The following is a 27,014-nucleotide window of genomic DNA, read 5'->3' on the forward strand; positions in this document are numbered from 1 at the left end:
ACTCCATGAGGGTGGTATGAGGGCCCGACATCCACAGTTGGGGGTTTTGCTTACAGCCCAACACTGTGCAGGACGTTTGGCATTTTCCAGAGAATACCAAGATTGGTAAATTCACCACTGGCACCCTGTGCTCTTCACAGATGAAAGTAGGTTCACACTGAGCACGTGACAGATGTGACAGAGTCTGGAGACGCCATGGAGAACGTTCTGCTGCAACATCCTCCAGCATGACCAGTTTGGCGGTGGGTCAGTAATGGGGTGGCATTTCTTTGGAGGGCCACAGAGCCCTCCATGTGCTTGCCAAAGGTAGCCTGACTGCCATTAGGTACCGAGATGAGATCCTCAGACCCCTTGTGAGACCATATGCTGGTACGGTTGGCCCTGGGTTCCTCCTAATGCTAGACAATGCTAGACCTGATGTGGCTGGAATGTGTTAGCAGTTCCTGAAAGAAGAAGGCATTGATGCTATAGACTGGCCTCCCCGTTCCCCTGACCTGAATCCTATTGAGCACATCTACGACATCATGTCTCGCTCCATCCACCAACGCCACGTTGCACCACAGATTGTCCAGGAGTTGGGGGATGCTTTAGTCCAGATTTGGGAGGACATCCCTCAGGAGACCATCCGCCACCTCATCAGGAACATGCCCAGGCATTGTAGGGAGGTCATACGGGCACGTGGAGGCCACACACACACACACACACACACTACTGAGCCTCATTTTGACTTGTTTTAAGGACATTACATCAAAGTTGGATCAGCCTTTAGTGTGGTTTTCCACTTTGATTTTGAGTGTGACTCCATATCCATTACCTTTACGCACCATGAGCAGTACACACTTAGGTTTGGTGTCATGTGACAGAGACACACAAGTGTAGTACCTTTTTCTGTTAGTTGGTGGTGTGGAAGACCACCAAGGCAGGATGGGGAACCACACAGCGGGGCAGGTGTACCAGGGATGGCTGTGGAGAACAGCAGCTGTCCCTTATGAGACCTTTTCCTACTGGATCTGGCCCTAAGGTCTGGGTAGAGTAAAAGCCGAGGTGCAAATGTGCCCTGGGAGTGTGACCCACCATGGTGCCGGAATTCATTTGGGAGTTCGTCGCCCCACTTGAAAGATGGCACATAGCAATCACTTTTTCTCTCACTCTTCTGGACACTCGCCCTTAGTATGGGGGCCTTCTGGCTAGAATTGTGGAATTTTATAGATCCGGTATCACACTGTGCACATCTACTTATTTATTTATATATTTTTTCTTCACTGTGTCCACGTTTTGTGTTCTTTTTGTCACAAGGATTGGTCAGGGTGTGGTAGGTCTTTTGGTTGTCCCTCCTGCCGGTCTAGGGGAAGTGTGTGTGGCCATTAGGTTACTAACTTCCCTGCCATTATCCGTGCACCTTTGCTTTGGCAGGGATGCCAAGCCGGTTTTACTGGCTCCTTGGTGGCAACTTGTTTTTTTCCCAATTGTTTGCCAGGAGCACTTTGGTCCCTGAGTAGCTTCGGCATAAGGGGACATTGTACCTGGTGCCTTGCAGTAGCCTTTTTGCCTGGAGGCGAAGAATTTGGTTTATTGGTGGCCTCTCTCCTTTAGGAGAAGGACTTGCGATGGACCACATCCTCGTGCATGTTTTTTTTTTGTGTGAATACTTGCACTTTTTACTTGCACTTGGTTGAACTGAGAACATGTACCTTGGCTCTTAAATAAAAGTTGCATAATGCAATTCTATGGTATCTCTATGGTCACATAGACACAGATTGAAGAGAGAAGAGCATGGCAGTGCACCTCTCTCTCTGCTACTTAAAGTGGTCAGTTGGGGTCTGAGCAGTCATATCAAAAGCTTATTTTGGTGACAGGTACTCTTTGGACTAAAAACATTTGAAATAGATAAGTATTCCCTAATAAACATTGTTACAGGTTTAGAATCATCTGTGTATGCAATTCCAAATCTGCCACTTCTTCAGTCAGAAATGTATTTATTTGAATTTGTGGATTATTATTATTGTGCCAATAAATGCCATTTATGCTTATGACCAGCATGATAAAAAAATGAAAATATTCTATATTTCAGGATGTTTAGAATTACAAATGTCACATCTTTATATGTGTTTTCATCTCATACATTGAAGTGACAGCCCAGCAAAGAATGCAGAGGAATAGTCAGCCCTAACCTATTTAAAAAGATGGACACTACAATGATGTGCTGCTTGGTAATCCCATATTTATGCTGTAGTTCCTCCCGCATTTGCTATAGCCATAAGGGCATATCCTGTAGCCTAAACAACACAAGTATAAACTGGATTTTATATTCACACTTGATAAATAGCAACAGAAGCAAAAATGGGATGCTGAGTGCTTCTGGTTGTCATCAGAAAAATATAATTCCATTTTAGCTGACATCTCACAAATATAGCTCCAAGTGCATCTTGTTTGTGATGTGTAATTGAAGTGGAAGTTTAATCCCGGGGCTCATAAATCACACAGAAGCTCTAGGCCCTCCCTCATGGCTGATACAAGTGAATTATCAGTTTTTTAGCTTGTACCATACCCAAGTTCTTTCAGAGTGTAGCATACCATTAACACATTCAAAGCTTCCTAACATAGTGCCGGATTGGTGCTGAAACCATTTATACTGTCTCCCGGTACTGACATGCAATGGAAGTAGGTGACAGGGACAGTGAACCAATAATGTCACTTCTGTTTATAGAAGTGACCTAAAGGGACACATAGTTAATAAATAGACCTAACTCTATATAAAGAGGTTTAAAAAAAAGTTTTTTATATGGCTTGGGGTGGTAACAAAAATAACTAAGGAGTGAAACCTACCCCGATCCCCTGCAGATACTGCTATGATGCTCCCAGGCACTGCTCATCACTGCTTCTCCCTGGTTGCTGATGGTGTGTTGTCCCAGTAGGAATTGCCATGCTCAGCCAATCACTAGCGGCAAGTAAATGAGTGGCTAAGGTCCCACGGCTGTTGTGCTCTGACCCGTTCCCGATGGATCCTATTGACTTGAATGGGGTCTGTCAGGTGTCAACAGGAGTTGAGAGGAAAAATAGGACATACACTATTTTTTCTCCACTCAACAACCGACCCTCTACTGGAGCACAATTGCCGTGTGAACGGCTCCTAAGCGGACGTTTCATGTGAGGATGATGCATCGCTGGAACCAGGAAGATCAGGTGATGAGCAAGGGCCATGAGCATCATAGCAGCAGCTGTGGGGATCAGGGTAGGTATTTCCCATAGGTAGACATAATTAGTGTTTTCCATGCTACAGCTTTTTTTCAGTCTATGTGGCAGTGTTTCCGAGTCTGTTTTTATTCAGCCTGGAATGGATTGACTAGTCATATGGGTGGTCCCAGATGGCTGCTCTTGGCCCCATTAAGCTTGATTGTTAGTCTTGTCCTTCTGTGTATTCTCCTTATTTGTGTATAGGGAGAGATTTATTGATCAAGCTTACTAGGTAGGTGACTCGGAATTATGTTCCCAGCTGGTCTAAGAACTCTGAGTAAATCATAGCTTGTTGTAATAAGTCAGTTCCTGTTTCTTGCTGCTTATAGTTTGGACAGTATGGAACACCAAACAGATTTCCTTTAAAGGGGTTGTGCGCTGCCCTGCAGTTCGGAGCTCCGCTCACAGCGTCCGGAAGTTCATTACTCCGAACGCTGTGTGCGGGCTTCCGTGTTCGCAGACGCCGGGCGTGACTTCACGCCCGGCCCCTTCGTGACGTCTCGTCCGCCCCCTCAACAAAAGTCTATGGGAAGGGGGCGCGACCGCTGTCACGCCCCCTTCCCATAGACTTTGGTAGAGGGGGCGGGCGAGACGTCACGAAGGGGCCGGGCGTAACGTCACGCCAACCCCTTTAAGAGCCTCATATACCATAGTTTGTTAACAAGATTGTGTACGGAAGTACAAGACACACAAACCAAGATTTACCATTCTATCGGAGACAAAAGTGTGTCCTATTTTTGTCTCAGACAAATAACAACCAATCACAACTCAGCTTTTATTGCTCTTGTAAAATTAGCTTTGGTTCATACATTACCATTGAACCATAACTCAAAACATTTTGGTCTCAGACAGACAAACTTATTGTCTCAGACAGATAAATTTGGGCCAAAACTTACAACAATCTGGCACCTAATTGCTCTTAATCATTTTTCAGGATAAAGCAATATAGGCAATAAGCCTGAAAAGAATAATAAAAAGGTTTTACTTCCTGAGAATCATAAAACATTGACTGCTGCTTGAAAACTCTTACCACAAGTATCACCTTAACATCTGTGACAAATTAGGTTTAAACTAAATTTCGGTTGTATATTTTATGGATATAATTTTATCCTCATTCTTAAGCGGTGGATTGACTGATGGGATCTGGAGGTATAAGGCCAGCTGTCACTTGTCACTTTAGGATTTATCAAAAAGCTTACTTTACACTGTCTTATGACCAGGACTGTTAGAGATAAGAGAAATAGCAGTACTCACAATCTGGAAATCATGCACCTCTACAGCTTCATCATTACCGGCTCCAGTCTTGAATGTCTCTAGATTGTTCCCAGCATCAATTTCCATTGATCCTTCTTGTATTTTTCCATTGATGCTCATAGTGTAGTGGACATTGTAAACCTGCAGGTATAATAATACTGTAATTTAGTTTTGGAAAATTGTGGCTTTACATTTACATTTTGTCTTTATCGTTTTCTGCTCACATGTAAAATCTACAGCCATAAATATGACTGCTATAGATCATAAATTAAGCTGGATGCGCAATGGGCAATTTTTGGCCCTACAGGATGACCAAACCGATGGGAATTGGTATTTGGACCTGTCCTTGTTTTGCTATTGTTGGCCTTTTTCTGTGATTGTAAGTTTGATCCCATTTTCTGTGATTTGCATGGGAACTTATTAAATATCTTTACAACAAAAACCCTCAATTCGACCTAACCCAGTGTTCCTTAACCTGTGGTTTTCCAGATGTTACAAAACTACAACAGCTAGAGACCCACCGGTTGAGGAACACTGATCCAACAGTTGGAAGAACTAGTAAGTCACTATGGTAAACAGGGCCTCTTGCTCCTCATTATTCCTCTTAGGAGACATCGATATCAGTACTGATTATCTTAGGAGGCATCAACGTTTTCCAAAAAGGAACAACACACATCTGGTTCATATGCAATACAGAAAATTGATGTGCTTGCAACATCTTACAGTTATTCAGAGTATTACATTATTAAAGGGGTACTCCGCTGCTCAACGTTTGGAACAAACTTTTCCGAACTTTGGAGACGGCGCCGGAAGCTCGTGACATCATAGCCCCACCCCCTCATGACAACACGCCCCACCCCTCAATGCAAGTCTATGGGAGGGGGCGTGACAGCCGTCACGCCCCTTCCCATAGACTTGCATTGAGGGCACGGGCGTGACATCATGAGGGGGCTGGGTTATGACGTCACAAGCTCCCAGCGCTGGCTCCAGCGTTCGACACAGTTTGTTCCAAACGCTGAGCAGCGGAGCACCCCTTTAACATATGCACCAAGACTGTCAGCTTTTCTGTCACCTTTAATGTAAGGCATCATAATAATAAAATAAAAAAACGAATGAATCCTTGTAGCGGGACTTTTACTATGCAAAAGGCTGGATTTTGCTTGCACACAGGACTAATAAAATGTGTGGCTTATTTGTAGAAGGTAAGTCTCTGTGCTATATAGACAACTTTTGCATTTATTGGCTAGGAGCTTTGCTGTGACTATATTCTGTCCCTGGTACAGTTTGCAAATGTAATGCAAGACTATTTTAGCAAAAGTTAACTCTCTGCACGCTGGGGAACTATTGGCCCTGATTTATCAAAATGTGTGAAAGAAAAGCAAAAATTTTTTTTTGCCCAAAGCAACCAATCACTGCTTAGCTTTCCAATCTTAACAACCTCTAGTAAAGTGGAAGCTGAGCTGTGATTGGTCGCTGTGGGAAAATCTCTCACACAGTTTGATAAATCGGGACCATTGTATGCATGTTAAAACAGGAAAATGAAGGAATATACATATGTAATGTAAAAAATAAAGTTACTGCATAAAGCCCTTAAGCTAACCTTATAATACCTCATCCACCTGACTAAGTTCGGCATTGCAGCCGGTACAGCTTGGTCTGGGCTAAATAAAGTAATACCATTGCGATTTTCGGAGACACCCCGTCACGGTCATGAGTGTTAATGGCCTATGTTCAGCCAGGATGCATCATGTGAAAAATACACAAGGCCGGCAGTAAAATATCTCTGTGCAGTGTATTCTAATGCTGTTAAATGTGCGTGAAAAGTGCTTGAAAAGACAATGGGAGATGAAAAAGATGAGTAGAGGAAGGAGAGACGGATATATGCTATGATTTAGTGGAAAATGGAATATTCAGACAAGTTGAATAGTGCACAGAGTAAACAATGTGTTTACTTAGCATCTAATACATAAGGAAGAAAACCAAATGGAAGGCCTCTGACTCTGAACAGCATTTTCATTTACATTCTTGCTGCAATAAATATTTATTTTGATGGCATTCTCCGGCTCATATATTTTGGCTGGAAAATATATTTATCTTTTACGTAGGATGTTTCTTACAAGCAACACATTCATAGATATGACATTTGTAGTGCATATATACTCTGTCTGATGAAACAGAGGTCTATCTGATAAAGGGGTACTCCGGTGGAAAACTTTTTTTTTTTGTGGTGCCAGAAAGTTAAAACAGATTTGTAAATTACTTCTATTAAAAAATCCTTCCAGTACTTATTAGCTGCTGAATACTACAGAGAAAATTATTTTCTTTTAAGAACACAGTGCTCTCTGATGATATCACGAGCACAGTGCTCTCTGCTGACATATCTGTCCATTTTAGGAACTGTCCAGAGTAGGAGAAAATCCCCATAGAAAACATATGCCGCTCTGGACAGTTCCTAAAATGGACAGAGATGTCAGCAGAGAGCACTGTGGTCGTGATGTCAGCAGAGAGCTCTGTGTTCCAAAAAGAAAATAATTTCCTATGTAGTAGTCAGCAGCTAATAAGTAATGGACATTTGTAGTGCATAGATACTCTATCTGATGAAACAGAGGTCTATCTGATAAAGGGGTACTCCGGTGGAATTTTTTTTTTTTTTAAATGAACTGGTGCCAGGAAGTTAAGCAGATTTGTAAATGACTTCTATTAAAAAAATCTTAATCCTTCCAGTACTTATTAGCTGCTGAATACTACAGAGTAAATTTTTTTTTGGAACACAGAGCTCTCTGCTGACATCCTGAGCACAGTGCTCTCTGTTGACATCTCTGTCAATTTTAGGAACTGTCCAGAGTAGGAGAAAATCCCCATAGAAAACATATGCTGCTCTGGACAGTTCCTAAAATGGACAGAGATGTCAGCAGAGAGCACTGTGGTCGTGATGTCAGGAGAGAGCTCTGTGTTCCAAAAAGAAAACCATTTCCTCTGTAGTATGCAGCTAATAAGTACTGGGAGGATTAAGATTTTTTTTAAATTTAAGTAATTTACAAATCTGTTTAACTTTCTGGCACCAGTTGATTTAAATAAAAAAAAGTTTTCAACCGGAGTACCCCTTTAAAGGGTGACTGTTTTAGTTTACTGCTCTGCTCTCCCCATTTTCAAGATCTAATAACCTTATGTGCATGACCTGAGCCTGCCACTGTACCTCAAGGTTTGGAACTTAAAAGGTTACTCCCCCCCCCTAAACATCTTTTCTCCTATCCAAAGGGGAATGCTTGCAGTGCTAGGCTGTGGGTGGCCTTGATCGTCAAGCACCCTCCATAAATGTCTGTGGGAGACATATGGAGGGGATGTGATGGCTGTGGACACTAATCTGGCATGGAGTGGAGTTCGCTCTGTGTATGTGGATTACTGATGTGCTGGGCCAGAAATCGCAGGAGTCCAAGCAGCCGAACCCCCCGCAATCAGACATCTTTTCCCCTATCCTTTAGATAGGGGATAAGATGTCTAGAGGCAGAGTACCCCTTTAAGCAAATAAAAAACAACAACAGATATAGGCGCCAATATGTGACGTCACCAGTGTCACAAGTAAAGTGAAAGAAGGGGAGAGAGGGTGAAGATGATCAGGATCCATTCACCTATTTAGGTTGCGCAGCAGGCACAATACTGTTAAGTGCATGTAGGAGCCATCACACTGCTCCAAAGTATTCCTGTGGCTGCCCAACTGTAGAATTGGTCATCTATGATGGCGGTGACAGCAATGTAAACATCTGGAGGGAGAGCTGAAGAGCACCCCTCCCCGGGTAAAAGGACTGCTGATACGACACCTCAGGATAGTAGTTGTCCTTTTGAATATCAATGAAGACCAATCGAGGCCAACACGAAGTATTGCAGTAAAATATTTATTTTGTTAGTATAAGTAACAGACAACGTCTCATGACGGCAAGGAGTATCCTTGTGAAACACGTTGTCTGTTACTTACACTAATTAAATAAATATTTTACTGGAATACTTTGCGTTGGCCTCGATTGGTCTTCATCGATATTCAAAAAGAAAACTACTATCCTGAGGCGCCATATCGGCAGCCCTTTTACCTGGAGAAGGGTGCTCTTCAGCTCTCCCTACAGATGTTTATATTTAAGCAAACTAAAGCTTAAACGAGTACTCTGTACTGCTATGTCTTGTCCTGTGCAAGTATTGGGAGACACCACTTAATTCATTTTAGGTGCTTCATTCAGTCCCATTGCAACAGGTGTAAGAAAATAAAGTGCCTACCAATGAAGAATTGGGTCATTCTATAGTGCTCACTGAATTCCAGCATGGAACTGCAATAAGACAACACTGGTTTAACATTTTACTTCATGACATTTCTACCCTTCTAGATCTTCTATGATCAACTGTGAGGGGTAAAATGTCCAGAGGAAAAGTTACTGAGTTGCCCATAGCAACCAATCAGATCACTTCTTTCATTTTTCAGAGGCCTTGTCAAAAATTTAAGAAGTGATCTTTTCCTTTGGACAGGTTTTGATAAATCTCCCCCCAGGAGATTCCCCAATGTACACAATTCAACTAATATGGTACACGGCAGACAGTCACATCTGTCACCCATATGCTACCACTGTAAATGGAATATGGTGCAGTTTATGCTTCTACTGGGTTTTCTCTATTGAAAAGCATAGCCTCCCGCACTATTTTGTACAGCAAAAGTGTAGCCCCAACATATATTACCTAAGCAGAGGTCAAAATGACACTCATTTGGCCACTATTGATTAATAGGGGCCTATGAATATTTTCACTGAGCTACAGGCTTGAGCAATCGAGCCCCTATCTCGCTGATCCATGCAAATCTATGGCTTTGCAGGGATTAGGGTAAGAGATCAGTGTGTGCAGTGTTATAGCCCCGTATGGGAGCTATAACACTGCAAAAAAAAAGTGGAAAAAAAAGTTAACAAAAGGTAATTTAACCCCTTCCCTAATAAAAGTTTGAATCCCCCCCTTTTCTCATAAAAAAAACTGTGTAAATAAAAATAAAAATAAACATATGTGGTATCGCAGCATGCGTAAATGTCCGAACTATAAAAAAATATTGTTAATTAAACCGCACGGTCAATGGCGTACGTGCAAAAAAATTCCAAAGTCCAAAATAGTGAATTTTTGGTCACTTTTTATATCATGAAAAAATTTATAAAAAGCCCGATCAATACAAAAATGGTACCAATAAAAACTTCAGAACACAGCGCAAAAAATCAGTGCTCATACCGGCCCTTACGCGGAAAAATAAAAAGTTATAGGGATTAGAAGATGAGAATTTTTAACATATAAATTTTCCTGCATGTCGTTATGATTTTTTTCCTAAGTACGACAATAACCAACCTATATAAGTAGGGTATCATTTTAACTGTATGGACCTACATAATAAAGATAAGGTGTTATTTTTACCGAAAAATGCACTGCGTAGAAACGGAAGCCCCCCAAAAGTTACAAAATGACATTTTTTCTTAAATTTTGTCGCACAATGAATTTTTTTTCCGTTTCGCCGTGGATTTTTTGGTAAAATGACTAATGTCACTGCAAAGTAGAATTGGTGACGCAAAAAAATAATCCATCATATGGAATTTTATGTGCAAAATTTAAAGCGTTATGATTTTTAGAAGGTGATGAGGAAAAAATTTAAATGCAAAAACGGAAAAACCCTGCATCCTTAAAGGAGTAGTCCAGTGGTGATTCAGTGGTGAGCAACTTATCCCCTATCCTAAGGATAGGGGATAAGTTGCAGATCGCGGGGGGTCCGACCCCTGGGGCCCCCCGCGATCTCCTGTACGGAGCCCCGACAGCCCGCTGGAAGGGGGCGTGTCGACCTCCGCACGAGGCGGCGGCCGACACGCCCCCTCAATACAACTCTATGGCAGAGCCGAAGCGCTGCCTTCGGCAATCTCCGGCTCTGCCATAGAGATGTATTGAGGGGGCGTGTCGGCCGCCGCCTCGTGCGGGGGTCGACACCCGCTATCTCGGCGGAGAGCCGGGGCCCCGTACAGAGAGATCGCAGGGGGCCCCAGCGGTCGGACCCCCCGCGATCTCAAACTTATCCCCTATCCTTAGGATAGGGGATAAGTTTTTCACCACTGGACTACCCCTTTAAGGGGTTAAGAAAGGTTAACATGTGATCACCAGTGGTCCTGTGAGTAGTCATGTAATTGTTACACAGGAGGTATCAGTGACCAGGTGACTTAAGAGTGACCAATGGGACCCAACCAGAGTCTTCCCCATAAAAGCCCTGGGAGGAGTCTCTTCTCTCTCTTAGTTCTTGAGTCTTTGCTGAGGTACAGTCGAGCCTGGAGTCATAGGAGGCCTCAAGTCAAGTTTGCAGCCACAAGCTACAAGTAAGCTAAAGTCACAGCTTAGTCTGTCCCCAGTCAAGTCACTGTCAAGTCAACGTGGCCTGAACTAAATTGTCCAAAACCACTGCAAGTCCCAGCAAGCCCTTAAAGGAGTATTCCAGGCAAAACCTTTTTTAATATATCAACTGGCTCCGGAAAGTTAAACAGATTTTTAAATTACTTCTATTTAAAAATCCTAATCCTTCCAACAGTTATTAGCTTCTGAAGTTTTCTGTCTAACGGCTCAATGATGATGTCACGTCCCGGGAGCTGTGCATGATGGGAGAATATCCCCATAGGAGCTGGACAGCTCCCGGGACGTGAGTCATCAGAAAGCAGTTAGACAGAAAACAGCAACTCAACTTCAGAAGCTAATAACTATTGGAAGGATTAAGATTTTTTAATAGAAGTAATTTACAAATCTGAAGTAATACAATAGAAGTAATTTACAAATCTTTCCGGAGCCAGTTGATATATAAAAAAAAGTTTTGGCCTGGAATACCCCTTTAAGATCTCTAAAGTCAATGGTCACCTCCGTTGGCCTGGTTGAACTGTAGAAACTGTAACATCTGTCACTCAGTAAAGCTACTGTTGTCCGTAATTTGGCGTCGGAGTCATTACTGACCCCGTGCCTAGCCCAGGATCCAGTGGTATACCTTCGGGTGGTATTGAGGATAAACCACACCCTGGCATCACGAATACAAGGGGTTAATGCCATCTGCCCCTAGGGTAATTCCATCTGCCCCGCATCACACCCTCTACCACAACTTTTTCCGTCCTCCCCCAGTCTGAACTGTGTCCAGTATTGTCAGAAAATCGCATGCCGATGTGAATGAAATTTGCACCAGAAAGTGTACGGGACTGCTGAAAGTGTCAGCAGAAAGTGTTTTACCCAAGGCGCTTGTGAAATACAGGGGGAGGAGAATAAAGGACTGTTATTTGCCATTGTGAAAAGCAGAGAGTCTGCAGCTCTGCCCCGTCAGTCCCCAGCGGTGAGACCTCTTGAGTACAGTGAGGAGGAACCAAAGAGCTGCCCTGCCTTGCACAGGGGAAGATTTAGCTGACCGGACCAAAACTGGAAGTTCCCTGGGCGCTGCCATATTGAAAGCTCTGGCTGCTGCGCTCATCTCTGCTATCTGTCAAGCACCCGCTGCAGCGCAGATTGTGCAAACACCAACGATTGTCAGTATTAAGTCTCCGGTGCCAGCAGCTGTCAGTATAAACCCGCAAGTCTATACCCAGTATAAACCCGCAGTATAGTTCCCGCAAGTCTGGTCGCAAGATTATTCACAACCGGGTGCCTGCAAAATAGAGGGGGAGCATCCATTACATTACTCCCATTAGTCAAGTCAAAGCCGCTGCAGTGCTTCAGCAAGCATCTTAAAGGGGAATGCACCTTATTTCTCTTAAAGCAACAGCACACTCAATCATCCAGATCAACCAGGCGGCAGTGCCCCTTCATCTCCAGCAGCGAGGTCATCACCTGTCCCAACAGTCAGGACCTTGCCCGCCCTGCCTGCAATCAACATCAACAGTCCTGGTGTTCCAGCATCTGCATCGGTATTCATGGGGAACCCTGGTCCTCCCTACCTACAATGGAGACCCCTTCACCTTGAGGGATTTCAAAGAGAGGATCCAGAGTTTGTTTGTCTTTTACTCTTTCCCTCCTAACCAACAGGTGCAATTTTTCACAGGACAACTACAGGGATCAGCGTCAGAGGAAGTACGCATCTGGCCTGCCTCCGAGAAGGCGACTGTAGAGTAGCTCTTTGAAGGACTGTACCAGGTATTTGAGTCCCATTCTCCGAATCAGAAGTACGTCTCCGGCTGTATGAACGGTGACAAAAGCCAGGTGAGACCTTGACAGCATATGATGTAGCCCTACAGAATGCCCTAGAGACTGTCCAAAAATCAGATGGTATAAGTCCTGAGCAGAGCAACAAGGTGTTAATGGACAGATTTATTGATGGGGCTCATAAGTGGGACAAAGCCCAGATGAGAATGTTAGTGGTCCAAAACCCCAACATGTCATTCCCCACTTTCAAAAGACTGGCTATCCAAGCGATTGAGTCCGGGACTGAGTTAGAGGAAGTTTGTACACCTCTTACAGCCATTCAAGAGCCATAAGGGGCGGTAGCCAGACCTATACCACCACCGTCACCAGCCCTCGCTCGAGTGTCCTCTACTTTGCCAGCCACCGCCGCCACAGATTTACCGAGTGTTAGGCTGGATATTGAACTACTGACTAAGGCTGTGAAGGAGTTTGCCACCCGGCCACTCTGCCTGACCATGAACCTTCCCTGCCTAGAAAACCTGCCCCTGCTCCCCGCAAATACAATTACTGCAATCCTCCGCCCAATAGACCCTTGGGGACTCAAAGACCCTTTTGCACTTACTGTAATAAGTCAGGACATTGGAAAATGCAGTGCTGGGATTTAATCAGATTTCCCCTTAGGTCGAGGACCGGCTCTCAGGGAAACAGTCATCGGGTCCAATCCCCGAACGACCTATGTCAGGACTCTCACTTTATGTCGCCTCCTGCCCCTATGTAAAAATTGTTGTAGAAGGTGTATCGTTGGAGGCGTTGATAGATACATGGTCACAAGTGTCTACAGTACTATACCTAAAAGTGTTTTCTATCAGCATTGGGATGATAGTTTATTGTGTGAGCCTGATGATGTTAACTTCCGAGTAGTCGCGGGTAATGGTCAACCAGTCTCCAGACATGGATACTGGGAGCCAACTATTCAGTTGGGAAAGCATGTACTTACTGGGCAGGGAGTGATTGTAAGTAATGTGAAAGATAAGGGGTCTGCCGAGTTTATATTGGGAATGAACATTATGAATAATTGTTTTGCTGAAATATTAGATGCATTGCATGCCTCTCCTCCCCATCTGTCCCCTGCAAGTCAGCTGCGCAGCACCTCTTGAAAGTTCTACAGGTGGAGCAGAAGTTTGCCAACAAGCAAGGTGAAATCTGCAGAGTATGAGTTCAAGACATCAGGTCAGTCAGTGACCTTACAACCCAACACGGAGACCATCATCTGATGTCGTGCACGTCCAAGACTCAAGAATAGGGACAATCACGCCCTGCTGGAACCTATGCAATTGGAAGATCATGTTTGATCTGCGAGAAGCCTTGTCACTGTCTCCAATGGGAGAGTCCTGGTGCGGTTAGCAAACCTGTCTGATTCTGCTACTGTCTTGTCTAAATACACTCCTGTAGCAGAGCTGTACCTCCTAGAATCGAAGGACATGGTGGCTCGACAGCGTGCAGCTCAAGTGGCCGAAGGATCCGGTGTGAGCCTTCCAGGGCCCTGGTGAACGCAACTCCAGGTTGGAGACGACACTACCGCAAGGGACCAAGTCAATGGAATCATCAATGTCACCAAAAGGTACCATGAGGCTTTCAGCAAGCACCCCACAAAGTATTTGGGCATACTTCAATGATCCAGCACTGAATATCAAGGAAAGACATGCACCAGGCATGTATCAGACTGTAAAGAAAATGCTGGCTGACATGAAAGAGGCAGACGTTATTCAAGAAAGTCAGAGAACCTGGGTGGCGCCACTTGTCCTGGTCAAGAAGACGGAACCATCCACTTCTGTGTTGATTACAGGAAACTGAACAATGTCACACATAAAGACACTTATCCTTTGCCAAGGATCGAGAAGTCACTCACAGCCCTCGGTTCGGCTGCTTACTTCTCCACCCTGGACTTAACCAGCGGATATTGGCAAGTGCCCATGGAGGATCAGGAGAAGACCGCCTTTGTGACACCCATGGGACTGTTCGAGTTTAAAAGTATGCCGTTTGGGCTGTGCAATGCCCCTGCTATGTTCCAGCGTCTGATGGAAAGGTGCCTGGGCCATCTGAATTTTCAGTGTCCTATTGTACCTGGACGATATCATTGTGTATTCCAAGTCCTACCAGGAACACCTCAGTCATCTGTCAGACGTCTTCCAAGTCTTAATCAAGCATGGATTAAAGATTTAACCATCCAAGTGTCACCTGCTCAAGCCTTAAGGTCCATTACTTGGGTCATGTTGTCAGTGCATAAGGGGTCCAGCCCAAACCTGAAAAGATGTAAACTGTCAAGAACTGGCCTACCCTGCACACGGTGAAAGATGTCAGAAGCCTTCTGGAATTTCTGGCTACTACTGCCGCTTCATTCCCCACTTTGCTCAGATTGCAGAACCCCTCACAGCTCTCTTACGGGGTACGGCGAAGAAGAACTACAATGGAAGACTACCTATTGAATGGGCCAAAGAGCAAGAGACTGCTTTTGTGTTCTGAGCTCTTAAACGTCTGCTGACGAAGCCATCCATCTTAGTGTATACAGACTACAGTCAGCCCTTCCGGCTGTATACTGATGCCAGTTTCGAGGGTCTGGGAGCTTTCCTGTCCCAAGTCCAGGAAGGAAAAGAGCAAGTAATTGCCTATACCAGTCACAACCTGCAAGGAGCAGAGAAGAACAATGCCAATTACAGCTCATTCAAGTTGGAACTTCTCGCCCTGGTGTGGGCCGTGACTGAAAAATCCAAAGACTATTTGGCTGCCACGCTATTTACTGTGTACATGGACAATAACCCATTGGCCCACCTGAACACTGCCAAGTTGGGTGCTATTGAACAGCGATGGGCATCAAGACTAGCCAATTACAGTTTCACCATCAAGTACAGAAGCGGAAAGTCAAATATCAATTCCGATGTACTGTCTCGGATGACCCCCGGCGAAGAACCACCTGTTGAAAACGTGTGGGAAGACACGGAGATGCCCCCACTTTATCAGCGGTTCGTGAACCAGAATGTTGCAACTGCCCTCATGGATGGTGAACCCAGGTCCAAAAAAGTTAAGGAAGCCCTATAGACCTGGAAGACTCTTCAAGACAATAGTCGAGTCATAGGGTATCTGTTGGACTACCTTCTGGCGAAAAAGGTGCCAACCCATCTACGCCAGGCCCAGTGTGACTACGAGTTGAAACGTATGTGGCGACAGAGGAAACGACTGTTTGTGCACAAAGGACTGTTGTACCGAAATTCTTTGAATCTGGTCTCTGGTGATCAACTTCATCAGATTCTGGTTCCCCGGAGAGACGTGGCGTTGGTTCTCAACGCATACCATGACCAGTCAGGACACTTTGGAGTCTATAAGACCGAAGCTACTGTCAGGCGAAGATTCTATTGGATCAGAATGCGGAGTGACATTGAGAAACGGTGCAGTGAATATGCAGTCTGTAACGTCACCAAGAATGTGCACAAGGACGCAAGAGCACCCCTTCATTCCATCCAGCGTGAAAGGCCCAACCAGTTGGTCGTGCTAGACCACATCAAATTCTCTCCTACCCGGTCCAGGTATACTTATGCTCTCACCATGGTGGATCCCTACTACAAATGGGTTGTCATTGTATCCGTCAAAGATCTCATAGCCGAGACAGTGGCCCAATTGGGTGCAAACCCTTATTTGTCCAGAGTCTGTCCTAATGGACCGAGGAATGGCCTTCGAGGCCCAACTCTTCCAAGAGTTATGTCAATTCCATGCCTGTAAGAAACTTCGGACTACTGCTTACCATCCCTACTGTGAGCGCATCAATCAAGTCTTTATCCACATGTTGCGAGCAGCCTCTGAGTCAAGACAAGAAGAGTGTCCCTGACTGCTGCCCGAATTACTGGAGATATATAACAACCCAGTCCATTGTTCTATGGGGTATACCCCTTTCTACTTGATGATGGGGCGACATGCGACATTGACCCTCCCAAGAATGGGTCTCTGACCACCAGAGAAGGATCCAAGAAGCCAAAGAAATTGTCAACAAAAAGATGGGCGAGGCTCAACAGAGACAACAAGAGAAATGTACGGATGAAGTGACACCGGCCGGATGAAGTGTCGCCTATGACGTGAAACGATTCGTTGCCCTACTGCACACGCCCAACACCTGTGATCCACTCGCCCACTCACCTGACCTCAAGCTACTTTGAAACGCTGTTCACATCTTGCTTGCTGATGTTATGGTTCCTGAATAAAGTTGCAATTTGGTTTCCCGGACCGGCGAGTGCGAAATCTTTTTCTTCTCCATGTGTACATTTCTCACTGTGACTCCAATTCTGCACCCCACACCGGGAACTGGGTCAGTTGCAAGTTGTCCTAGCAGTCTGTGATCATATAATATCTAAGTGGTGCTGCCGCTCCTTCTGTTTCTTTGCTCACTTATGTCTAGAGACAACAAGAGGACTATAACGCTCATGCCTCCGCCAAACCACTTCAATTGGGCGATAAATTCTGGCTATGGAAGTTTGCAAAGACCAGCAAGCTAGATTCTATCTGGGAGACAGAACCGTACATGGTGATGGCCATACCCTATCCTGAGTCTGATGTCTACGAAGTGCAAAAACCTGGGTATGAGCCAAAACTAATTCACCGGAATCTAATCAAGTTATGTCTCAAAGAAGATCTACCAATGCTCCCAGCGCTGCCTCCTCCAGCTGTTAGGCCTGCGAAAGAGTATGTCCCGGGCGAGGGAATCCGCCCTTCTATGGATTTCCCCATATTTTTTCCATATCAGCTTACGATCTTCTATGTCTCACCAACCTCGGGGCTGGTTCAACCAATATTAGTCTTCAGTCCAGTCCCAGTCTTGTTACCGTTGGCTCCAGCCTATACACCGGTCTCCAGAATACCAACCCTGTCACCAGACTCTCCAGCACAGCTACCAGCGACTCTGAGTCCAGCCAATCCTGAACTAATACCAGCTCCCGAGTTTGCTGAGGGAGAGACAGCCGCAGCTCCAGAAGTCCCAGGAGCTCCAGAAATCTCAAGATTTTCAGATTCTCCAGAGGTGGTGTTGTGCAGATCCCAAAGGTCGACGCAAGGACAACTACCAGCTAGGTATAAGAAATAATGGTAGTGCTGTGTACAAAGTTGTCAGTATAAAACAGTCTAATTCAGTTAGCTTACATAATGTGTTGTATAAGCTAGTCAAATGTCTATACTGTATCTAACGTACATTTCAAGTCCATAATTCACCTAACATTTTTTCTGTCCTTGTGTACAGGGTAATCTAAATAAAGCACGTAGAGCGACAGAGTTGCTGAATATAAAGGTAACACTGGTATGTTATATAAAAACATGTATAGAGTTCTGGGGAGAAGTGGTTAGTGCCGATGCCCCAACAGCTAAGGCATCAGGTAGAGAGCCTCAGGCAGCCTGATTCGACTTAAATATATTAAATGTGATAAAAATGTAGTTATAAGGGTAATGAATCCCACATGTTTATGCCCCGTTATTGAAAGGAACATGTATGGACATTTTCACAAAAATGCTACATGGACCCGTCTCAGTTTCTTATATTCAGACCTGTGAAGGACATTTGACAATAATGCCCCAGGAACTGTCAGTCTAGGCTCCAGTGGCCACTCCCAGTCGTCTACCATCCAGGACTGGGCGCCAAGGACAGCTGTGTGTAAGAAGGGGGAGTTTGTGTGGCCCAGTACAGTTTGTGTGGCCCAGAGTTGTTACCCCGTACCCTTGCTGCCCTGTCCTGCAGCCTCCCTGCAGTGTCCCCTGGGCCCCCCTGCATCTGTTGTAATTGTATATTAGCCCATATGTTATGTATATAAGAATGTTGTATCCTTAAGAAAGGTTAACATGTGATCACCAGTTGTCATGTGAGTTGTCATGTGATTTTTACCCAGGGGGTATCAGTGACCAGGTCACTTAAGGGTGACCAATGGGACCCCACCAGAGTTTCCCCCATAAAAGCCCTGGGAGGAGTTTATTCTCTCTCTTAGTTCCTGAGTCTTTGCTGATGTTCAGTCGAGCCTACGAGTGTGTCTGGAGTCATAGGTGGCCTCAAGTCAAGTCTGCAGCCACAAGCTTCAAGTCTACAAGTAAGCTAAAGTCACAGCTTAGTCTGTCCCCAGTCAAGTCAGTCACTGTCATCTATTATCAAGTCAACGTGGCCTGCACTAAATTGACCAAAACCACTGCAAGTCACAGCAAGCCCTTAAGGTCTCTGAAGTCACTGGTCACCTCCGTGGGCCTGGCTATACTGTATAGACTGTACCATCTGTCACTCAGTAAAGCTACTGTTGTCCGTAACTTGGCATCGGAGTCATTATTGCCCCCATGATCCAGGATCCAGTGGTATACCTTCGGGTGGTATTGAGGATAAACCATGCCCTGGCGTCACGAATACAAGAGGTTAATGCCATCTGCCCCGCATCACACCCTCTACCACACATACAGCTGTTACAAAAATGCAATTAGTTGCAGATTGATCTCTCTCCCACCCAGCAGTCATTCCACCCATTGAAGCAGGACAGGCTCTCTTTGCACACCTGACTAGTAATGTCATGTCCCTGCCGCACCGCAACCTGGGAAAACCTGAGACCTGAGTAATTTTGTATGCTGTTAAAGAAAAATTTGGGGTGAAAATCACAGAAGAATTGCGAGACCACCGTCGCACACAGGTCCAGACACTATATTATGAACTACACTAACTTTACAGCCCCTGTAGCATAGTCATATAAAAAAAAAAAAAAAAATTCCTGGCATTCCCATTTAACCCGTTCAGGACCCATGACGTAATGTTACGTCCCGACACCCTGGGTCTTAAGGACCCATGACGTACAGTTACGTCATGGGCAGTTCCGGTTCCCACCGTGCGTTGGGCGGAGATCGGGCCGGGATGCCTGCTGAAATCATTCAGCAGGCATCCCGTGCAAATGCCCAGGGGGGTCATCAGACCCCCCCATGTCGGCGATCGCGGCAAATCGCAAGTGAATTCACACTTGTGATTTGCGCGATTCCGGGTTGTTACGGGTCTATAGTGACCCGGAATGTAAGGGGGATCGCGGGTGTCTAAGACACACAGGATCCCCCTAAAGCAATAGGAGTGAGGTGGCATGGGTGCCACCCCTCCTATCCCTACTATTGGTGGTCTAGACTCTGCGGGCGACAGAGATCGGCGGGCGGCGATGACGTGCGGCTGGATCCGACGGAAGCCGGGGAGTTGCCTAGCAATATCTGGAGGGTGCAGTTTGAGACCATTATACAGTGGTCTCTAACTGTAGCCCTCCAGATGTTGCGAAACTACAACCCCCAGCATGCCCAGACAGCTGTTTGGGCATGCTGGAATATGTAGTTTTGCAACAGCTGGAGGGCTACAGTTTGAGACCACTATATAGTGGTCCCTAAACTGTAGCCCTCCAGATCTTGCAAAACTACAACTCCTAGCATGCCCAAACAACTGTTTGCTGTCCGGGCATGCTGGGAATTGTAGTTTTGCAACAGCTGGAGGACCACAGTTTGGAGATCACTTTGCAGTATTCTCTAAAACTGTAGCCCTCCAGATGTTGCAAAACTGCAAATCCCAGCATGTCCAAACAGCAATCAGCTGTCTCGGCATGCTGGAAGTTGTAGTTGCGTACCTCCAGCTATTGCATAACTACATCTCCCAGCATGCCCTTCGGCGATCAGTACATGCTGGGAGTTGACCCCTCCGGTGATAAGATTTCTCACCGCGGGGGTTCCGCCGCTGGGGACCCCGCAATCTTGTATTCGCCACCCACCTGTTTGAGCTGCACGCCACGGTGCCAGCTCACAAACAGCCGGGTGGCGACCACAGGGCCGGAGCATCATGACATCACGACTCCGCCCCCGTGTGACGTCACCCCCCACCCCCGCTATGCAAGTGTATGGGAGGGGGCGTGACAGAATTTATTTACAAATTATGGTGGAAAATAAGTATTTGGTCACCTACAAACAAGCAAAATTTCTGACTCTCAGACCTGTAACTTCTTCTTTAAGAGTCTCCTCTGTCCTCCACTCGTTACCTGTATTAATGGAACCTGTTTCAACTTGTTATCAGTATAAAAGACACCTGTCCACAACCTCAAACAGTCACACTCCAAACTCCACTGTGGCCAAGACCAAAGAGCTGTCGAAGGACACCAGAAACAAAATTGTAGACCTGCACCAGGCTGGGAAGACTGAATCTGCAATAGGCAAGCAGCTTAGTGTGAAGAAATCAACTGTGGGAACAATGGGGGTGAAAACATCATGATTTGGGGCTGTTTTTCTGCTAAGGGACCAGGACGACTGATCCATGTAAAGGAAAGAATGAATGGGGAAATGTATCGTGAGATTTTGAGTAAAAACCTCCTTCCATAGCAAGGTCATTGAAGATGAAACATGGCTGGGTCTTTCAGCATGACAATGATCACAAACACACCACCCGGGCAACAAAGGAGTGGCTTCGTAAGAATAATTTCAAGGTCCTTGAGCGGCCTAGCAAGTCTTCAGATCTCAACCCCATAGAAAACCTTTGGAGGGAGTTAAAGTCCGTGTTGCCCAGCGACAGCCCCAAACCATCACTGCTCTAGAGGAGATCTGCATGGAGGAAAGGGCCAAAATACCAGCAACGGTGTGTGAAAACCTTGTGAAGACTCACAGAAAATGTTAGACCTCTGTCATTGCCAACAAAGGGTATATAACAAAGTCAGTTGTTTACTAGGTTTCGAGGCCTGCAGTAAATTGTCCAAAACCCCTGCAAGTCACAGCAAGCCCTTAAGGTCTCTGAAGTCACTGGTCACCTCCGTGGGCCTAGCTATACTGTATAGACTGTACCATCTGTCACTCAGTAAAGCTACTGTTGTCCGTAACTTGGCATCGGAGTCATTATTGCCCCCATGACTAGCCCAGGATCCAGAGGAAAGGGCCAAAATACCAGCAACGGTGTGTGAAAACCTTGTGAAAACTCACAGAAAACGTTTGACCTCTGTCATTGCCAACAAAGGGTATATAACAAAGTCAGTTGTTTACTAGGTTTCGGGAGCACCTTTATTCCCTGAGGACAGGAAAGGGGGTCCTGAAACTGATTAAACACGTTACCGAGATCCATAATGGCGATCCAAAAATATAAAAATGTGTAGGTTTGCAGCATGTCCCTGTTCAGAAAGATGGTCGGGACAGGGACAATGGATTAATTCAAATGGAACCAGATGGATCTTAAGAACGGGAGCTCTAGGGCCAGCCGGGTTGAATGATGGAGCAGAATTTGGCCCTTTTCTGTGAGCCATAAGAATGTTTTTAAAGTAATTTGTAACTGCCCATAAGGTGTTCCTTGTAATGATGAAGGTCCCTCCCCTTTATGAACCTGTTTAAAACACCTTTGATGAGAAGAGAGCAGAGGAGACCGGAAGAAGTTCCATGCTGGAACAAAACCGACGTTGTCTCGAGCAACTCGCGTCCTCTGCATTCCACTCCCCATCTGCCTGCACCCTCTTGTTTCTACGAGATGTTTTAAGATTCAAGAATAAAGGAGTCTTTTTTTTATATGGTACCCTGGTGAATCCGATTCTTTCTCATGTACATGTTATATAACAAAGTATTGAGATAAACTTTTGTTATTGACCAAATACTTATTTTTCACCATAATTTGCAAATAAATTATTTAGAAATCAGACAATGTGATTTTATGGATTATTTTTTCTCATTCTGTCTCTCATAGTTGAGGTATACCTATGATGAAAATTACAGGCCTCTCTCATCTTTTTAAGTGGGAGAACTTGCACAATTGGTGGCTGTCTAAATACTTTTTTGCCCCACTGTTTATCTTTCCACAGTGCGGCCTTCAGACTGGACTTTACATAAAGGCAAACTCCTCCCCCTTTCCGTTTTGTCCTATCCTTCCTGAATAGACTATAATCCTGTATGCTGACCATCCAGTCATAGCTATCATCCAACCAAGTTTCTGTTATTCCCACTATGTCATAATTTTCCTTGGACATTATCAACTCTAATTTGCAAGGTTTATTGGTCAGACTTCTGGCATTAGTCAACACGCAATTTGCACACAGGTGTATGTTTCTTCGTATGAAGCCTATTCCTATTAACTATTCTAACCCTTCCCCCCGCTCCACCCCAAGTGTTATTATGTATCCCAGCTCTCTATCTACAATATCATACCCCTCTATCTAGTTTCCCTCGCCTTCAGTCCCTAGTTTAAACACTTCTTCACCCTTCTGGCCATCTAATCCCCGAGCACAGCTGCACCCTCCCCATTGAGGTGCAGCCTGTCCCTATGGTAGAGCCGGTATCCGACAGAGAAGTCGTCCCAGTTTTTGATGAACCCAAACCCCTCCTTCCTACACCAGCTTCTGAGCCACTTGTTTACCTCCCTAATCTCCCACTGCCTCTCTGGTGTGGCTCTTAGTACTGGTAATATTTCATAAAATATTACATTGGAGGTCCTTTCCTTAAGCTTGCGATTTAAGTCCCTGAATTAATTATTAAAGGAAATCTGTCACCAGTGTCACCTCCACTAACCTGTGGGTACCGACATGCAGGTGACACTGATGACAACGTTACTTACCTTGTCCCGTTCCGTGCAGCGGATCTCCAGTAATCTTCTCCGTTAGCTTCAGCTCCTGGGCCTGGCTTGGGCCATGGGCAGAGCTTAATGACGTCATCTCTGCTGTTCTCTAGCAGCGGGACCCAGCAGAGAGCAGCAGGGATGACGTCACTAAGCACCAAGCTGGTCCTGGAGCTGAAGCTAATGGAGAATATTACCGGATATCCACAGCACGGAAAGGGACAAGGTAAAGTACCGTTGTCATCAGTGTCACCTGCACTACCTGTTGGTACCGACAGGTTAGTGCAGGTGACACTGGTGAGAGATTTCTTTTAAAGACACTCCACGTATCTCTTTCTTTGTTATCGGAGCCAATATGTACGATGACTGCTGGCTCTTCTCCAGCCCCACTCAGCAACCTGTCAACCTGATACACAATGTGCCGAACTCGAGCGACAGGAAGACAACACAGTTTTCAGCGATCCCGGTCTTTGTGACAGATCGCCCTGTCTTTCCCCCTAATAATAGAGTCCCCCACTACTATTACCTGTCTGGCCTGCCCTTCACTCCTCCCTCCCTCCTTACTAGAACAGACACCCCCCTAGCGGTCACAGGCAGAGTCCTGCTGCAGTACTGCTATCTCTGAAATGGCATCCCCCTCATCTGCCAACCGGGCAAACTTGTTAGGGAGTGCCAGTTCAAGATTAGCCTCCCTGACACTTTTCCCTCTACCCTGTTTTCTAACTGTAACCCAACTAGCTGCATGACTGTCCTGCACCTCCATCCCACTATCCTCCCCCCACCTCTACTCCACAGAGTGCTTGCTCAGTGAGCAGGAGACTCCTCTCCAAGTTGGCAATGTGCCTTAGTGTTGCCAGTTGCTCCTCTAGATCCAGGATCTGGGCTTCCAAATGAACAACTCGCACACATTTCGCACACCAATATGCACCCTCAAACTGCTGTTCAAGGATTGCATACATTGCGCAAGATGTAAACAGGACTGCATTTTTAAACATGGAAGCCATCTTAGTTTTGAGGATTGCAAAAATAAACAGTAAAAAACTGAAGCAAATATTTAAATTAAACTCCCTGAATTTAAAGGGGCTCTCTCGTAGAAAACTTTTTTTTTTTTAAATCAACTGGTGCCAGAAAGTAAAACAGATTTGTTAATTACTCCTTCCAGTACTTAATCCTTCCAGTACTTAATCCTTCCAGTACTTATTAGCGCCTGTAAACTACAGAGGAAATTCTTTTCTTTTTGGATTTATTTTCTGTCATGACCACAGTGCTCTCTGCTGACACCTCTGTCCATGTCAGGAACTGTCCAGAGCAGGAGAAAATCCCCATAGCAAACATGTGCTGCGCTGGGCAGTTCCTGACATAGGCAGAGGTGTCAGCAGAGAGCACTGTGGTCGTTACAGAAAAGAAAGCCAAAAAGAAAAGAATTTCCTCTCTAGTATACAGCCGCTTATGAGTACTGGAAGGATTAAGAATTTTTAATAGAAGTAATTTACAAATCTGTTTAACTTTCTCGCACCAGTTGATATAAAATAAAAAGTTTTCCACCTCTTTAAAGTGCCTTAATTTTAAAGCCCCCTGACTTTTATACTTACACCCACTTGAATACTTTCACACACTCACTAGCTCACACAATCGCTTAGTGTATTTGCTATTAAAGTTACCAAGTACCACCTCTCTCTTGCACTGCCCGGAAGTGAATGCAAAAAAATGAAAAAATGGGTCTTCCACAAGACAATTCCGCCGCTGAAATCGTTCCGCACAGAGAATGAACATGTTCATTCTTTGTGCAGAATTCCGTGAGCACTGCATAGCCATCAATGGTGACGGTACAGTGCTGCGGGGTCCTACCGCCAAAGTATTTTGGTGGAGGCTGCCAGACTGAATCTTCACTCGATGAATTCCACGATTGGAGATTCAGCGTGATTTCAGTGTGAATGCACCTATACTGGAGAAAACACCCCCATGGCTGTTAGAGGCAGTGTTTTGCTGCCACAGTGCTAACTCTCAACTAAGATTATCCTCGTCTACCAACCCGGCAACCTTGTTGGGATGTACCAGATCAGGACTAGCCTCCCTAAAAACTTTCCCCTCTACCACATTTTCCTACTGATTATCAGCAACATCCCACCCCCTGCAAGCAGCCGTGATATCCCTCTGCAAGAGAGCAGGACCAGAGCTTTCAGTAGAGTTAGTAGGCATATTCATGTTATAGAGAGCACACTTATTGCTCTCTATAGGAGATCAGAGGAACCACAGCAGCCAACATTACCAGGTCTTTCACATCATCTGGTGCTCGGTAACCTGTAGACCATCAAACTGGGGATCCAACACTGCCTGGTGCAAAGGAGCTGGCACAATAACCTTCAGGGAATTGAGCACTAGTCATTAAAAGGTAAAACATTATAGGGGGACATCGATCAAGGTATTTAGAGACTTTTTTTTTTTGCTTACAAAAGTCGAACAAAAAGTCTCACATGTGCCTAAGCACTTTTTTGTGCGACTTTTGTAAGTAAGCAAAAAGTTACAAACAGCCTTAGCTAAGCAAATTTGTGATGTGCGAAAGTCGCATTTAGGCAAGAAAGGTTTCAAATCCTTTACAAAAAGTTGCAAGTCTACTCCGGGTCTAACCTGGAGTACAAAACTCCTATTCGTGAGCAAATTAAAAAGTCGCAAAAAAGTCTCACAAAAGTATATGTTCCAAATTTATTAACCCCCTGTGATAGTATGATAAATAAGCACATAAGCAAAACTAAAGCAAAAAAATTAAATTTGACTTAAGAACTTGCTTACCAAAGCAAACAATGATAAATGTCCCCCATAGTTATTAGAAAAAAATTAGTTGCAAAGCTAAAATGAAAAGGCGTCTAAGTTTACAAAAATTTTGGTATTCCCGCAGGGACATGTTAAAAGTTTGACTGGTCAGGGTCTATGTGTTCAGACTCTGAGGGCTCACTAGAACTAATGGGGAAAAGCCAAAAACTTATGTAAAAGCTCTGTGACCCTTTAAGCACAGATAAAACCCATATGGCACTGAAAAGTAAAATTACAATATCAGAGGCATAAATAAAGTTATAGTATTCTAGTGGTGTTATGCTGGGGGCCAGTAAATGCCAGTGTATGTGCTTTGTACTTTTGGGCTATGTTCACATACCCCGGCTCCTTTTAAGTCTTATTTTTTTTGCACTTTAATCTATTTGCGACTCAATATGAGGCTCAAAAACAGTGTGTGAGCAAGCCTTATACTGTTTTATGGTGTATTCCTATATCTTTGCTGTGTAACTGATTGTTCCAAGTTTGGCTGTAAGCAAAAGGTTAATATATGTAATTACATGTATACACTTGTTCTCTCCCCTCCCCCATCCCTGTATAAAAGTTCAGTGTGTGCAGTTAGCCTCTCTTGTGAGAGGAGATGTGAACCATCACATATACACTTTATACCACAGATATACACCATATACACTTTATACCACAGATATACACCATATACACTTTATACCACAGATATACACCATATACACTTTACACCACAGATATGAACATATACTGTACCACAATTTTTGTGCTTTGCAGGCAATTTGTGAAAACATAATAACATTTTGAAGACAAAGTACTATAATGGAAATACATTTTTATTTTCAGATGAAAAGAAATAGAAAAGTAATTGTGTATTATGGCTTCAATTTGTACTATTTGCCTATTCAATGTGTTTGTTTAACTCATCCTCCTAAGTTCCTAATTATCTATTACTTCTAATAGATTAGTTTTTAAATGAAGAAACAAAGAG

General features: G+C 44.7%; 1 protein-coding gene across 3 annotated transcripts in view; it reads right to left on the minus strand.

The window, feature by feature from the left end:
- Positions 1-27,014, minus strand: part of CNMD (chondromodulin) — an 87,624-nt gene that overhangs the window by 41,397 nt on the left and 19,213 nt on the right. For all 3 annotated transcript variants that reach the window (XM_056560463.1, XM_056560462.1, XM_056560461.1), the window contains exon 3: positions 4,489-4,629. In XM_056560463.1, the coding sequence (XP_056416438.1) occupies positions 4,489-4,629 (141 nt within the window). The remainder of the gene's footprint in view (positions 1-4,488; positions 4,630-27,014) is intronic.

Source organism: Hyla sarda, chromosome 2 (genome assembly GCF_029499605.1).
Source record: "Hyla sarda isolate aHylSar1 chromosome 2, aHylSar1.hap1, whole genome shotgun sequence".
Lineage (NCBI taxonomy): Eukaryota > Metazoa > Chordata > Amphibia > Anura > Hylidae > Hyla > Hyla sarda.